This window comes from Microcaecilia unicolor, chromosome 1, assembly GCF_901765095.1.
Source record: "Microcaecilia unicolor chromosome 1, aMicUni1.1, whole genome shotgun sequence".
Classification (NCBI taxonomy): domain Eukaryota; kingdom Metazoa; phylum Chordata; class Amphibia; order Gymnophiona; family Siphonopidae; genus Microcaecilia; species Microcaecilia unicolor.
Window position 1 is genome coordinate 636,529,010 of NC_044031.1, and position 17,771 is coordinate 636,546,780.

The following is a 17,771-nucleotide window of genomic DNA, read 5'->3' on the forward strand; positions in this document are numbered from 1 at the left end:
ACCGTGCATTTTTCACACAACCTAGGCTATGAAAATTAAACCCTACCCATGAATGCATATTTCTGCAAATGATTTTTCTCACTGCTTCTTTCACCTCTTGGTTTCTAAGGCTGTAAATTAGGGGATTTAACATAGGAATCACCACTGCATAGAAGAAAGAGAGGATTTTGTCCGTCTCCTGGGAGTAGCTAGAGCTGGGCCGCAGATACATGATCAGAATTGTTCCATAGAACAAAGTGACACAGATAAAGTGAGATGTACAAGTCGAGAAAGCTTTGCGTCTACCTTCTGCAGAGCGGATCTTCAGAACCGTGGTGATGATATAAGAGTACGAAAAAATAATTACAATAACAGCACTCATTGTGACAGAACCTGCAAAAATGAACAGTACTAATTCATTAATAGAAGTGTCAGTGCAGGACAACATAAACAATGGAGGGAAATCACAAGCAAAATGATTTATAACATTGGACCCACAAAAAGACAAACGGAATAGGCAACCAGTTTCTATCACCGAATGAAGAAAACCACTAACGTAGGCAGCAGCTGTCAGCTTGATACATAGTCCTCTTGTCATGATAACTGTATATAGCAATGGGTTACATAGAGCCACATAACGATCATATGCCATCACAGCCAGCAGGAGGCACTCTGTGCTTGCCAATGCAGAGTAAAAATACAGCTGTGTAATGCATTCAGCATATGAAATGGTTTTTTCTTCCACAATGAAGTTTAGAAGCATCTTAGGGGAAATAACTGAAGAATAGCAGACATCTAGGAGAAGAAGTACATAGGAGTGTGCAGGCGAGGATCCAATTTAATTACAGTAACTATGCCAATATTTCCCAGCACAGTGAAACTATAGACAAGTAGGAACAGCACAAACAAGGCAATCTGTAGCTCTGGATCATTTGTGAATCCCAAGAGAAAAAATGCGCTCACTGTGTGATTCACTCTTCCCATTTTTAGACGATGTAGTATTGATCTAAAATTATGAGAAAAAAATGAAAGGATTCATACAGGCAGTATTTTTAGTTACTACAGATCTTAAATATATTCTGATTGCTGCTACGAAAATATGCAACTTTCATTTTACAGTGGTTTGGGTAAATGCAGCATTAGCTCCGATCATATACGACTATCGCTGGGAAAAAGTGACTAAAGTCACCAGAAACAAAGAAAATTAAGTTTTAATGAATTATATTGGAACAAACAATTTTTAAATACAATAGTCCAAACCATATCCTTTTATGTGAAAAAAATGAAAAAGTTATAAAATTCAAAAAGTAACTTTTGCAGTCTGCTTATGGGACTCATGCTATGAAAAATTGGTCATTCTCAACAGTTTGGATCCACTACTTTAGTCACTTTTTCTCAGAGGTGGTCATATATTTGATGTTCAATCAAAATTCTCCATTGAACAACATTATTCTTTAAAATGTATTTCATTCTGTGTCTTGTCTGTCTATATTTGACAAAATTTTAATCTCCAATTAATAGGGACTGCCCACATGAAGGACAATTCCATAACAGGGTGCCTATATTGGCACACCACTTCTGCATGTAAATTTACAGAATACTAGAATGCCTAAATGTTATTCAATAAGGGTATGTGTAAGTGGCATAGGGCCAGTGTACATAGGAACATAAGGACATAAGCGTTGCCATACTGGGACAGACCAAAGGTCCATCATGCCCAGTATCCTGTTCCCAACAGTGGCCAATCCAGGTCACAAGTACCTGCCAAGATCCCAGAACAGTAAAACATATTTGATGCTACTTATCCTAGAAATAAGCACTAGAGCTTCCCAAGTCCATCTTAATAATGGCTTATGGGCTTTTCTTTTAGGAAATTATCTAAACCTTATTTAAACTCTCCTAAGCTAACTGCTTTTACCACATTCTCTGGTGATGAATATTTTCTCTGGTTTGCTTCAAATTTACTACTTAGTAGGTTCATTGTTTGCTCCCTAGTCCTTGTATTTTGGAAAGACTAAACACGTGATTCACGTCCACTCATTCCACTCCACTCAGTATTTTATAGACTTCTATCATATCTCCTCTCAGCTGTCTCTTCTCAAGCTAAAGAGCCCTAGCCGCTTTAGCCTTTCCTCATAGCGAAATCATTCCATCCCCTTTATCATTTTCATTTCCCTTCTCTGTACATTTTCTAACTCTGCTATATCTTTTTTAAGATGTGGTGACCAATTGTTTATTGGACAGAAAACAGAGGGTAGGGTTAAATGGTCATTTCTCTGAATGGAGGAGAATGGAGTGCCACAGGGATCTGTACTGGGACTGGTACTATTTAACATATTTATAAATGATATGGAAATCGGAATGATGAGTGAGGTGATCAAATTTACAGATGATACATTACAACTATTCAAGGTTGTTCAAACACTTGTGGACTGTGAAATATTGCAGGAAGACCCTAGGAAATTGGATGACTGGGCGTTCAAATGGCAGATGAAATTTAATGTGGACAAATGCAAGGTGATGCACATTGGAAAGAATAATCCGAATCACAGTTACCTGATGCTAGGGTCCACCTTGGGGGTAAGCGCTCAAGAAAAAGATCTGGGTGTTGTTGCAGATAATACACTGAAATCTTCTGCTCAGTGTACGGCAGCGACCAAAAAAGCAAACAGGATGGTAGGAATTATTAGGAAAGGGATGGTGAATAAGACCAAAAATACTATAATGCCTTAGTATCACTCCATGGTGCATCCGCACCTTCAGTATTGCATTCAGTTCTGGTCGCCGTATCTCAAAAAAGATATAGCGGAATTAGAAAAGGTTCAAAGAAGAGCGACTAAACTGATAAAGGGGATGGAACTCCTCTCATATGAGGAAAGGCTAAAGAGGTTAGGGATCTTTGGCTTGGAAAAGAGATGGCTGAGGGGAGATATGATTGAGGTCTACAAAATCCTGAGTGGTGTAGAATGAGTAAAAGTAAGTTGATTTTTTACTCATTCCAAAAGTACAAAGACCAGGGGACACGAGGAAGTTACATGGAAATACTTTTAAAACAAATAGGAGGAAATATTTTTTACTCAACGAATAGTTAAGCTCTGGAACTCTTTGCCGGAGGAGGTGGTAACAGCAGTTAGTGTATCTGAGTTTAAAAAAGGTTTGGGCAAATTCCTGGAGGAAAAGTCCATAGTCTGCTATTGAGACAGACATGGGAAGCAACTGCTTGCCCTGGGATTTGTAATATGGAGTATTGCCACAATTTGGGTTTCTGCCAGGTACTTGTGACCTGGCTTGGCCACTGTTTGGAAAACAGGATACTGGGCTAGATGGACCATTGGTCTGACCCAGTATGGCTACTCTTATGTTCTTATGACCAGAATTGCACACAATATTTGAAGTGCTGTTGCACCATGGATCATTAGAACATTCTCATTTTTCTTTTCCATTCCTTTCCTAATAATTCCTAACATTCTATTTGCTTTCTTAGACATAAATTGCCCTGAAAATTATGTGCCCATAAAAATCTACACTCAATGCCATTCCATAAAGGGTGCTCCGGGCGGAGAACACTTTATAGAACAGCACCCAGTGGGGATTCCCATGCCCGAAGTTGGGAGCGAGGACTCACATTAAGTGAAACTTGGTATATATCCTGGCATGTGAGTTGGTTGAAAATCCCTGGAATTCTGTAACACTGTGTGCATCTTTTGTGAACACCCCTGAACCATCCATGCCCCTCCCATGGTCACTCTTTTGGGTTGCACACAAGAAAATTGGAGCTCAGATCTTTATAGAATTGCATACAGCCAGATCTGAGTGGAAATCCAAATTAATGCCAATTAATGTTGATAATTAACTGCCAATTATTGATTGTTAATGGTTTGTTATCTAATTTATTTGCATGCAGATCTCAGGAGCATGTGTAACTTTGGCTGCCATTTATAGAATCTGGGTGATACTGCGTAAATGTAAGGGGAACATTCTAATGTGAGAGGCATGGGCAGTGCTGCTACTTACACACAACTAATAGAATACAGTAAATTACATGTGCCCTTGCCACATTTAGGCATCCACAGTTACACCAGGTCTATGGCTGATACAACTGCGGACATAGAAATGTAAGGCATGCTAATGCCGGTGTACGCTGTTATTCCCTAAGTGCACCTGATTGTCCAGATGTCATTATACAAGAGGCTCTCACTGTGTCATGTCAAGATACCTGAAAGTAAGCACCACATACAGAATTGCTCTGCAATGTATTTGTGAAGCACTACATACATCTGACATGTACTATGTTAATCACTGTAACAACAATAATGATAATGTATTGAATAATCATCTTCTAACCGAATGCATACCCGGACAGAACAGATGACTTGTAAAATAACATAAGTGAACAAAGTGGGAAATAGACCACGGACTCCAGAAACAAGGGAACAAACTCAGTACTTCAAGAAAATTTATTGATAATGGACTCGACACAGAACCCGTGTTTTGGCCAAACAGCCTGTCTCAGGATTCTTTTGAGTAAATAAATGAACAAAATCTTTGATGTCTCATCTTTTAGCCTTGTGACATTAAAGATTGATCTTTGTAAAATATTCTCTGTGAAGACTAATCTTTAGTGTCAAAAAGCTAAAAGACAAGACATCTGTCACAAGGTTAGGAGTAGAAGTGAGCACTTGTGCTGATCCAAGGACCAGCAGTCAGAAACCCAATGCTTCACCTGTGGCAACCATCGTTCCCCAGAGGTTGAGCCCCTGGGTTCAGGTGGCCAACAGGACTTAGGAGTCGGGTGAGGAAGAGAACTCGGCTCAGACAGAAGGAGGTGAAGACAGAGCAGAGCAAAAGTCATTACCAGGCAGTGGTCAAGGCAGACAGCGATCCCGCAGTGGTCAGGTCTAGGCAGAAGTCAGGTCAGGCAATGATCTAGCAGCGGTCAGGTCCAGGCAGTAGTCAGGTCAGGCAGCGATCCAGCAGAGGTCAGGTCCAGGCAGTAGTCAGGTCAGGCAGAACAGCAACAAGAAAAACACACCAGACACCAAACAGGTTGTAGCTGAGGCAATGAGGTAGTGAGCAGATCCTGGTTTTAAGGTGAAGGCGTCTGACATCAGAGGAGGTGCGCCCAAAGTGTAGACGTGCCCAAAGTGTAGACGTGCCCTAAGTGTAGACGCGCCCTAAGTGTAGACATGTCCTAAGTGTAGACACACCCAAAGTATAGACATGTCCTAAGTGTAGACACGCCCATAGTGTAGACATATCCTAAGTGTAGATGCACCCAAAGTGTAGACATTTCCTAAGTGTAGACACGCCCAAAGTGTAGACACGCCCAAAGTGTAGAAATGTCCTAAGTGTAGGCACGCCCAAAGTGTAGACGCGCCTTAAGTGTAGACGCACCCGTAGTGTAGGCGCGCTCAAACTGGAGATATTCAAAGGAGAGGTATAAGTGCGTCATAGGTGAGTACATCTGGCTCCACGTTTGATATTCCAGGTTCATGACAACATCAAAGATTTTGTTCATTTATTTACTCAAAAGACTCCTGAGACAAGCCATTTTGCCGAAAAACAGGTCCTGTGTTGAGTCCATTATCAATAAATCTTCTTGTGAAGTACTGAGTAGACGTGAATCGTTTGTTTACTCTTTCCAAAATACTAGGACTAGGAGCCATGCAATGAAGCTACAAAGTAGTAAATTTAATATGAATTGGAGAAAATATTTCTTCGCTCAATGTGTAATTAAACTCTGGAATTCGTTGCCAGAAAATGTGGCAAAGGCGGTTAGCTTAGCATGGTTTAAAAAAGATCTGGGTGGTTTCCTAAAGGAAAAGTCCACAGACCATTATTAAATTGACTTGGGGAAAATCCACTGCTATTTGGATAAGCAGCATAAAATGTATTGAATTTTTTCAGGATCTTGCCAGGTATTTGTGACCTGGATTGGCCACTGTTGGAAACAGGATGCTGGGCTTGATGGACCTTTGGTCTGTTCCAGTGTGGCAATATTTATGTTCTTATGAGTTTGTTTCCCTTGTTTCTGGAGTCCGTGGTCTATTTCTCACTTCATTCACTTCTGCTACACACCTGTGGAATCTTTGAGTTCTCCACCCAGGTGGATTTATTCTGGATCTTGTAAAATAACATTGCATTCATTTCAACAACTTGAAATCCTTTGGTCAGAACATTCCATTGACTTCAGTCTTCATTGCTTTACTCACATTCAGGTTAGTGTGTTCCTTAGCAAATCAGAGGTGTTAAAATATTTCTTCAGCATCTGGTACAAATCATCAGAGTTTGTTTCTTAATGATGCCACCTATGGTTTACAAACATTAGTGATCAAGATGTCACATTAGAAATATTCATGGCCAAAAAAGTCTTGGTTCATCTATAAAATGATGAACTACCCACCAGACAGGGCTTATCAAAGATCTAGGTTTCCTATCACATTATAAACCATAACATTATACTGCATTGTCACCCTTTTATCACATTTCCATCTCTTCCTGTTTCTCTTCCCCCTCCCCAACTTAACCTACTTTTTCCCATGAGACTGTCATTCATTGGAACAATTTATGTTTCACATATATTCTGATATATTTCAGGATTTGCTTATTTCAGATCTGAAGAAGGTATTGCCTTTGAAAGCGAATCAAAAATGTATTGTTAGGCCAATAAAATAATATTATCTTCTTTTCTTTTCTTTTCTTTTCTTTGTTTTATTTCTACTTATTAGATTTTTTTTCCCAAATTTGTCCGATTTTGGGCTGTTCTTATTTTCAGTTCATTTCAGATATTCATTTTTAATACATATATTACATGCATGTTAGAACTTTCTAATGTGCACATGGTGATTGTATATATATTAATTCATACACTTACATGCATACAATCAAGTTTGTGAGCATTAAAATTTTTAAGGCACCTAAACAAACCCCCCCCCCCCCCTTTACAAAGTGAATGGGCTGTGTCAGCAGTACTGTACCAGCAACTATTAGCATGGCTTTGTAAAAGGGGGTAAAAAATACAGAAGAAACCTGTCTTCGCACAAAACGACAATTATCAAAAACAGCGAACACAAGTATCGTTAGAACTTCTGTTCACGAGAGATATATATATATCAACAACATCAGAGTCCTCCACAACGACTCTTTTTAAACTGTGCACACAGCCTTTTTAAAGGTAGAGTGTTACTGAATAAAGGCGTGCTTAATTGAATACTTCACAAGGACTTCCATTATCAGAGAATACATATATGGTGTAACAGACTCCTGACGCAGGCCAGTTGGGCCGAAACACAGCTGTGTCGAGTCATATCACCCTAATAAATTCATCATTGTTTTATCTTTTGCATTTTGCTTGTGTCGTCTCTTTTCTGATTTTTACATTTTACCTACCATTTCATTTTTTAGTTTTTTTCTTTCCTCATCTATTTTTTCTATTTTTTATTTCTTTATTAATTTTGTTCTCGTTTTTGCTTTTTTCTTTTTTTCTCTTTTCCTTTTCCTTTTTTGCGTCATCTTCGCTGTTTTTGATATTTGTAAAAGGGGGAACAAATTAGCAAATGTGCATCCATATGATACAAATCAGAAATTAACTATAGCATTAAAATAACCATATATGTTACATCAGGAAATGCATTCGGAATTTGGGGTAAGTGCACAGAATGAAGGAATACTCTAATAGAGCAGCAGGTTGTGACCCAATTGAAGTCAGTTTAAATCCCAATGCAGCTCCTGGTAATCTTGGGTAAGTCATTTAAGGGTCCTTTTACTAACATTTTGCAACCTAATACAATCAATGGTACTCAGCCATGCAGACTACTGAAATGGAATTTATGCAGGATGCAAATAACGAACACTAAAGAAACTTCAGACTGCCCAAAACACAGCAGCCAGGCTCATCTTCGGAAAAACACAATGTGAAAGCGCAAAACCTCTCTGTGAAAAATTGCACTGGCTCCCAATCAAAGAATGCATTGCCTTCAAAATCTGCACTCTGGTTCCACAAAATTATCTACAGAGAATCCCCGGGATACATGACAGACTTAATCGATGTACCAACTAGAAACACATCTGAATCAACACGAACGTACCTAAATCTACATTACCCAAGCTGCAAAGGACTCAAATATAAATCAACGTACACATCCAACTTCTCCTATATAAGCACACAACTGTGGAATTCACTACCAAAAGCCTTGAAAACCACGCTTGACCACCTAAACTTCCGGAAAAAACTAAAAACTAACCTGTTTAACAAGGCATACACTACCAATCCATCATAAATGCCTGAACTCTGCAACACAACAATACTAAAGAACGTGTGAAGACAGTCCTTGGGAAAAATGGTCTAACTCTTTTTAGTTTCCACATTGAATGAAACATCTTTTTAGTTATGTTTTTCGCATGATTCTCAAGTGTTAGGTGTCGGTCAATGGTGACACCAAGAATTTTTAGGGTCTCCGAAACTGGTAGATTTAGATTAGGTGTGTTGATGGTGGTAAATTTATTCTTATTGTATTGCGAGGTGAGTACTAGGCATTGGGTTTTTTCTGCATTAAGTTTCAGCTGAAATGCATCTGCCCAGGAATTCATGATATGTAGACTTTGCTTGATTTCTTGGGACCTGCTTCTTCTTGGGATCTGCCTGCTCTTGGGAATCTGCTCTTGGAAATCTGCTCTGGGGACCTGTAGCCCACCTGCCTGCTGTGAGGACCTGCCTCTGCCTCATAGCTCTTCACTGGACCACAGCATGCTCTATAACAAAGACTGTTCTGCAAGTTATAACCTCTGATTTAAAAACCTGCTACTTTACTTAAGCACAGATTCTCTGTAAGATCTCTTAAGACTCTTATCTCGCTGCAACATTAATCGCTAAAATTGTAACTTAATAAACCCTTTTGAATCTAAATATATAGTGCTCCTGTTCTTTCTTAAACCTGGTAATGCAGGTTAATGTAATCCAATAAATATACTTACTTAATTTCTTTCATTCAGTGTAATTGTGAATCGTCTTACCTTATAGGTAAGTGGTGGAGAAATTAATATCCTAAAACTTATAAATACAGCGCCTGCTCTTAAAAATTATAAACATTAGTGAGTGCTCTAGAGCTATCCCCAAGTACAAATCATTTCTTGTAACATTTTAGCATTCTTATTTAACCTTGTTCTACATAATAATTCTTAGCTAAACAGAATACTTAAACACTAAAATGCCACTTAGCTAGACTAAAGTATTTCTTGGCTAGACTTAAACACTTCTTCAAATACTTTACTATTTAATTTATAATAATTATTTCATATGTAATTAAATATTTAATTTATAGTTTTTAATTTAATATTTAGAATTATATTAGTATAGAAGCTCTCTACGCATGTCCTCTTGATTTCTTATCACCCTGGTTTGTTGCAAATTAGTGTGTGGTCTTTAGTGTGTGAGCCCTTACGGATACATATTTATTAGGTGAAAAGGGCTCATGAACTACCATGCGCTAATTGGTAGGTGTGCAGCATGCCTACTCTCTGCCCCTAAACATGCCCCTGGCACTAAAAATACAAAGCATTTTTAGCACAGGGAGGCAGCCATCAGTGCCTACTGCCACTAGTGAAAGGGGAAAGGGAGATGGGACTTGATATACTGCCTTTCTGAGGTTTCTGCAACTACATTCAAAGCAGTTTACATATATTCAAGTACTTATTTTGTACCAGGGGCAAAGGAGGGTTAAGTGACTTGCCCAGAGTCACAAGGAGCTGCAGTGGGAATCAAACTCAGTTCCCCAGGATCAAAATCCACTGCACTAACCACTAGGCTGCTCCTTGCCTGCCCTTGCAGATCAGCAATGCGGCCGTGCAGGCTTCTGTTTCTGTGAGTCTGACATCCCGTCAGACTCACAGAAACAGAAGCCTGCGCGGCCGCGTTGCTGATCTGCAAGGGCAAGCTTCTACATGGAATGTTGCTAGTGGAATAGCAACATTCCATGTAGAATCTCAAATAGTAGCAAAGGAATCTCCAATAGTAGCAACATTCCATTTAGAATCTCAAATAGGGAAAGGAAAATGGGACTTGATATACTGCCTTTCTGAGGTTTTTGCAACTACATTCAAAGCGGTTTACATATATTCAGGTACCTATTTTGTACCAGGGACAATGGAGGGTTAAGTGATTTGGCCACAGTCACAAGGAGCTGCAGTGAGAATTGAACTCAGTTTCCCAGGATCAAGGTCCACTGCACTAACCACTAGGCTATTCCTCCATCCCTTTGTTTGGTATTTTAGCATATGATACTCCATTTGCAAAGTGTTTCATGTTTTATTACAATGAATCAGGTACTCACATCCTTATTCCTATTAGAGCTGGCACTTATCTGGAAGAATAGAATGACTATGCTTTTGTAATGAATAATAGTGTCTATATACTTTTGAATACTGGTTTTCAAAGTATCTTGTTACTGTCATTCAGGTAGTCAAAATGATGATAGGTGGACTCAGTGCCAGCCCCAGAAACTAATTTAAAACGGAAATGACATTTTTGAGTATTGTAGATTTTACCCGTACCTGACTTGAGTTGAAATCTTCATGCATTGGATCAAGTGGATGCTAGGGAAACCTTTGGAATTTAATTTCTGAAGTGCCTCACAGTTCTGAATGTCAAGTACATAAAAAAAATCAAGTCATGTATTTATAACATTTTATGCTGAATCATTATATTGATGTTTACATACTGATGAATCCCTTGGAACCAGACATTATAATGAAAATCTCAGCTGGTTCACTTTTCCCATCTCCCTTCATTAATTTGGTTCGTATCATGAATTAGAATTTATTATTTCTAGTCCACCCTTATCCAGGGTGGAGCACAACAAAACACATAAAATAAATAGACAGTCATCAGCAACAACAACTGTACAACATACAATGAGACACTGATTTAGGAGACGCTATAGCTCCATCATTTATTCCTTTTTTTATATATGTATTTCAATTCTCATAATAATAAACTGTGTCCATCCAACTGTTATCTAAGCCTGTCGCTGCCCCAAGGTTAGGAATCATTATCCAGTCTGCTAAGGACCATGGAATGGGCCAACTTCCTCCATATTTCGTGGTGCTGACTTTTAATTATCATAGCATATCATAGATATATAGACTGATAAAATATTCATCTATTTTAAACTTTGACCTGTCTGAATGATATGAATAATGAGGCTCCATTGAAGTAAGAACCAGAAACCCTCCCTCCCCTCTCCCATTTCAAACCTCTGCCTATATGCATAGAAAAGGAACAGAGAGAATCAAAGGATAGTTAGGCTTTCTCCTGGCTCGTAATTTATTTGTTGATTTAAGTGATGCATAAAGGATTTACCTAGCCATAGAAAAACATGAGTGGACTATCTTCTGCCCCATTTCTACCACAAATGAACTTAACCTAAGCTTCACTGAAATATTGCAAACAGAAACATAGCTAAAGTATATGTTATCTACATCATATGCCCCATTTGATTTCTTGAATTTGCTATTGACAGGTACCACTTCTACAGCTATAAAGGACACTAGCCCTGTGGTGTCCTTTGCCTTGATTTGTCTTCCTGCTCCTGATTCCAGGTGATTTCTGCTGTGGACCCTGCTGCCATAAGCTTGAAGCATATTACAAAAGTTATAGATTTAAAATCTGCACACTATACTTTCAGATCCTGAGGGAACAGTGAGCTCTGTATCACTGATAGGTGATGAACTGGGCCAATAAACCCATGATAGAGTGGACTTTTTCAATCCAAATACCTGGTTTAGGGAATTGGGATTAACTACCTGTGCAGTGCCATATATGGAGACAACCAAGTTCCTTTTCAACCTGTTGGCTACTAATATCCTGCCAGAGGTGGTCACTGTTCGGAAAAGGGAGGCTGTGATTTCTTAGTCGGGGAATCTTTTCCCAGAGTTGAGATTAGTTTACCTGTTATTGTTCCAGCTTACAAGGCCTGGGATTGTGACCCAGGAGGAGAGACACCTAAGTATGTATAGTCCAGCCTATAGGGTCTCATGGACGTATTGTTTGGCTGTATGATAGTGAGTCAACCTCCAGGACATTGAAGAAAGATTGTTTGCTCCTCTCACACAGATCAGAGTATAGTGAGACATCTTCAGATCTATCCCACTCACCCCTCATGTGGTGCATGCTTTGGGGTCCACTTCTTTGTATGACAAGGTAAAAGAATCATTGGAGATAGATACTAATCAGCCCTTTCCTGGTTTCAAAAGTATGGTGAAAGAACAGGTCACCCTAGCAGATGCCTGTACCACTGAGAAGAAGATACGACACCTCAAGAATCTGATCAAGTATCAGGACCTCGTCACTGTTTACTTGTATGATTGTGGGCTAACAGGCCTTCATGTCACCCGTGTTCCCACCAACCCCAATAGCAAGCCCATTTTTGTATGACAATGCAAGATTCCATTGGCATTTTATGAGTCTGTGTAAGAAAGTCTAAATACTTTAGAAGTCAGAGGCATCATCTGCCTATGTAGCAGTGCATATAATTCACCCTTGTGGCCTATTATAAAAAGAAAAAAAAAAAAGAAAAAAGCCCCACAATAAATGGAGAATTGCCTTCGACTACTATCAACTGAATAAAAGGATACCTCTGTCCCGGTGGCTAATGGCACCATTAGAGTAAAATGTGGTGATCATTAGAGGTTCAAAATACTTCACCAGTCTGGATCTAGCTTCAGGCTTCTGGACTGAACCAGTACATCCCTGAGATCAACATAAATTATCCTTCACTTTTGGCAATAAGCATTATACCTAGAATAGGATGCCTACATCTTCCTACATAAGGTGCTCCCAGATGTAGAGGCTAGAGAGTGCCGGCCATCTCCCAATTTGTGTTCTGAGAGAAGAGGACATTTCTTTAGTAAGTGAATGCTACTTTGCTTTGTGCTTTGGGAGCTTAAAGATTGGGGTTTAACGGAGGAATTGTAGGTTAGTGTTAGGCAAAATAAAAATATAAAAAGCAGATTTTAACAATTAATGTCCATAGTCTTTTCCACTTAGTTTTAAAAGCTTTGTACCACAGCATTAACAGATAGAATCTAACAGGCACTGCAGGATCTAGTTCAGTATTAAGGGGGAATAAAAAGAGAGAGAGAGAGGGAAAAGCAAGCATGACCTAGTTTAGTACTAAGTGGGGATTGGGGAATAAAAAGAGAGAGAGAGAGAGAGAAAAGCAAGCATCATTAACTAGTTGCCATACAGCCTTATTTTCGAAAGTGATGGACGCCCAGATTTTGACCCAAATCGGGAGAAAGGCGACCATCTAGCAAAGGCACCCAAATCGGTATAATCGAAATCGGTACTCAAATCGGTATAATTTTGGTCATCTTCAACTGCACTCTGTCGCGGGAACAAACAAAGTAGACGGGGGCGTGTCCGAGGCGTGGTGAAGGTGGGACTGGGGTGTGTTTATCGGCGGAGGAGAGATGGGCGCCTTCAGTCGATAATCGAAAAAACAAAGGCGTTTTTAGCGCGAATTTAGGTCACTTTTTTGGACCCTTTTTTTTCACGAACAAGTCCCAAAAAAGTGCCCTAAATGACCAGATGACCACCAGAGGGAATCGGGGATGACCACCCCTGACTCCCCCAGTGGTCACTAACCCCCCCCACAAAAAAACAACAACTTTAACAACTTTTTTTCCAGCCTGTATGCCACGGTCAAATGCCATACCCAGCTCCATCACAGCAGTATGCAGGTCCCTGGAGCAGTTGTTAGTGGGTGCAGTGGACTTCAGGCAGGTGGACCCAGGCCCATCCCGCCCTACCTATTACACTTGTGGTGGTAAATGGGAGCCCTCCAAACTGCCCCCAAAATCCACTGTACCCACATGTAGGTGCCCCCCTTCAGCCATAAGGGCTATGTTAATGGTGTAGAGTTGTAGGCAGTGGGTTTAGGGGTGGATTTGAGGGGCTCAACACCCAAAGGAAAGGAGCTATGGACTTGGGAAGTATTTGACTTTTTAAAAAATTGTTACAAGTGCCCCCTAGGGTGCCTGGTTGGTGTTCTGGCATGTGAGGGGGACCAGTGCACTACGAATTCTGGCCCCTCCCACAACCAAATGCATTGGATTTGTTTGTTTTTGAGCTGGGCGCCTTCGGTTTCCATTATCGCTGAAAAACGAAACCGTCCAGCTCAAATCTCTACAAATCCGATGCATTTGCCAGGCACAAACCGTATTATCGAAAAAAAAAGATGGGCGGCCATTTTTTTTGAAAATACGGTCTGTCCAGCCCCTTCACGTGCCCGTTCTCGGATATAGATGCCCATGGAGATGGGCATTCGCGTTCGATTATCTCCCTCATAATGTACAAAACCTTATCCCATAATTTTAAACTGAAAATTTCTCTAGAAATAGGCATGTTCCCCATAGTTTTAAATTGAAACCTTTTCTAGAGGTAGAAACTATACAGCCAAAAACTCGTGTTCTAAAAGGCAGTTATTTTCTGTTCCTTGGCTGCTGGAGAGGTAGCTCATCCAGCGACCTCAATTAAGTGTTAATTAAGGTGTGGGGAAGTAGAATACTTGCATAGGTTGCTGAGTCAGCTTCAAAGAGCCTGTTTAAAAGAGGCCCCTTAGATTCAAAACTATATAAAGAGGAAAGGTCCCACTGAACTTTCTTTCTGAGAAGTTCTGTGAGAAGAGGACATTTCTCTGGTATGTGAACGCTACTTTGCTTTGTGCTTTGGGAGCTTAAAGATTGGGGTTTAAAAGAGGAATTGTAGGTTAGAGTTAGGCAAAATAAAAATATAAAAAGCAAATTTTAACAACTAATCTCCATAGTCTTTTCCACTTAGTTTTAAAAGCTTTGTACCACAGCATTAACAGACAAAGATGGCAAATCAATAGTGTCAAGTACTAAGCATCATGCAAATAGGAACAACAAAAATACTCTGAAATGTCTATATGCAAATGCTAGGAGTCTAAGAAATAAGATGGGAGAGTTGGAATATATTGCACTAAATGAAAAATTGGATATAATAGGCATTACTGAGACTTGGTGGAAGGAGGATAACCAGTGGGGCATGGTCATACCGGGGTACAAAGTATATTGTAGTGATAGGGTGGACCGGACTGGTGGAGGGGTAGCATTGTATATTAACGAGAGCCTTGACTCAGATAGAATACAAATTCAGCAAGACACAAATCACACCTTTGAATCATTGTGGGTTGAAATTCCATGTATAAAAGGGAAAAGGACGGTGATAGGAATGTCCTACCGTCCGCCTTGCCAGGATGAGCAGGTAGACGCAGAAATGATAAAAGAAATCAGAGACGCAAACAAAATGGGCAATGTGATAATAATGGGTGACTTCAATTATCCAAATATAGACTGGGTAAATGTAACATCAGGACATACTAGAAAGGTACAATTCCTTGATGAAATCAAGGGCAGCTTTATGGAGCAGCTGGTGCAGGAGCCGACGAGAGAAGGAAAAATTCTAAACTTGGTCCTTAGTGGAGCGCATGATCTGGTGAGGGATGTTATGGTACTGGGGCCGCTTGATAACAGTGATCATAATATGATCACTTTTGATACAACCTTGAAGTAACTGCACAGGAAGTCAAATATGTTAGTGTTTAACTTTAAAAAAGGAGACCATGATAAAATGAGAAGAATGGTTAAAAAAACTTAGGGGGGCAACTGAGAAGGTAAAAACTGTAAACAGGCATGGACGCTGTTCAAAAATACCATCATGGAGGCCCAGGCCAAACATATTCCGCGAATTAGAAAAGAAAGATGGAGGTCCAAAAGACAGCCGGCTTGGTTGAAAAGTGAGGTGAAGGAAGCTATTAGGGCTAAAAGAAACACCTTCAGAAAATGGAAGAAGGAACCGTCTGAAAATAACAAGAAGCAGCATAAGGAGTGTCAAAGCAAATGCAAGGCGCAGATAACTAAGGCCAAGAGGGATTACGAAAAAAAGATAGCATTAGAGGCAAAAAAACATAGTAAAAAATATTTTCGGTATATTAAAAGCAGGAAGCCAGCAAAAGAATCAGTTGGGCCGCTGGATGACAGAGGGGTAAAAGGGGCAATCAAGGAAGACAAAGACGTAGCGGAGAGATTGAATGAATTCTTTGCTTCGGTCTTCACCGAGGAAGATTTGGGTGGGATACCGGTGTCGGAAATGGTATTTCAAGAGGACGAGTCAGAGAAACATACTTAAAATCGAGCGTGGTACCAGAAGATTGGAGGGTGACCAATGTAACGCCAATTTTTTAAAAAGGTTCCAGGGGAGATCCGGGAAATTATAGACCGGTGAGTCTGACGTCGGTGCTGGGGGAAATGGTAGAGGCTATTATTAAAAACAAAATTACAGAGCACATCCGAGGACATGGATTACTGAGACCAAGTCAGCACGGCTTTTGTGTGGGGAAATCTTGCTTGACCAATTTACTTCAATTCTTTGAAGGAGTAAATAAACATGTGGACAAAGGGGGGGCAGGTGATATTGTGTATCTGGATTTTCAAAAGGCGTTTGACAAGGTACCTCATGAAAGGCTACAGAGGAAATTGGAGGGTCATGGGACAGGAGGAAATGTCCTATTGTGGATTAAAAACTGGTTGAAGTTTAGGAAACAGAGAGTGGGTTTAAATGGGCAGTATTCACAATGGAGAAGGGTAGCTAGTGGGGTTCCTCAGGGGTCTGTGCTAGGACTGCTGCTTTTTAATATATTTATAAATGATTTAGAGATGGGAGTAACTAGCGAGGTAATTAAATTTGCTGATGACACAAAGTTATTCAAAGTCGTTAACTCGCGACAGGATTGTGAAAAATTACAGAAGGACCTTACGAGACTGGGAGACTGGGCAGCTAAATGGCAAATGACATTTAATGTGAACAAGTGCAAGGTGATGCATGTGGGAAAAAAGAACCTGAATTATAGCTACGTCATGCAAGGTTCCACGTTAGGAGTTACGGACCAAGAAAGGGATATGGGTGTCGTCGTCAATAATACATGGAAACCTTCTGCTCAGTGTGCTGCTGCTGCGGCTAGGAAAGCGAATAGAATGTTGGGTATTATTAGGAAAGGTATGGAAAACAGGTGTGAGGATGTTATAATGCTGTTGTATCGCTCCATGGTGCGACCGCACCTTGAGTATTGTGTTCAGTTCTGGTTGCCGCATCTCAAGAAAGATATAGTAGAATTGGAAAAGGTGCAGCGAAGGACGACTAAAATGATGGCGGGGATGGGACGACTTCCTTATGAAGAAAGACTAAGGAGGCTAGGGCTTTTCAGCTTGGAGAAGAGACGGCTGAGGGGAGACATGATAGAGGTATAAAAAATAATGAGTGGAGTGGAACAGGTGGATGTGAAGCATCTGTTTATGCTTTCCAAAAATACTAGGACTAGGGGGCATGCGATGAAACTACAGTGTAGTAAATTTAAAACAAATCAGAGAAAAATTTCTTCACCCAACGCATAATTAAACTCTGGAATTCGTTGCCGGAGAACGTAGTGAAGGCGGTTAGCTTGGCAGAGTTTAAAAATGGGTTAGACGGTTTCCTAAAGGACAAGTTCATAAACCACTGCTAAATGGACTTGGGGAAAAATCCACAATTCCAGGAATAACATGTATAGAATGTTTGTACGTTTGGGAAGCTTGCCAGGTGCCCTTGGCCTGGATTGGCCACTGTCGTGGACAGGATGCTGGGCTCGATGGACCCTTGGTCTTTTCCCAGTGTGGCATTACTTACAGTATGTAAGATAGCCAGCGATCACTTTCGAAAATGAGCTGGTTAATTACCT

At 40.2% G+C, this 17,771-nt stretch overlaps 1 protein-coding gene across 1 annotated transcript in view; it reads right to left on the reverse strand.

Annotated features, from left to right (window-relative positions):
• The window catches only part of LOC115460715 (olfactory receptor 1052-like), a 96,116-nt gene that overhangs the window by 207 nt on the left and 78,138 nt on the right, over window positions 1–17,771 (reverse strand). The window contains exons 3-4 of the mRNA XM_030190483.1: window positions 6,058–6,066; window positions 47–742 (exon numbers count right to left, since the gene is read on the reverse strand). Of these exons, the coding sequence (XP_030046343.1) occupies window positions 47–742; window positions 6,058–6,066 (705 nt within the window). The remainder of the gene's footprint in view (window positions 1–46; window positions 743–6,057; window positions 6,067–17,771) is intronic.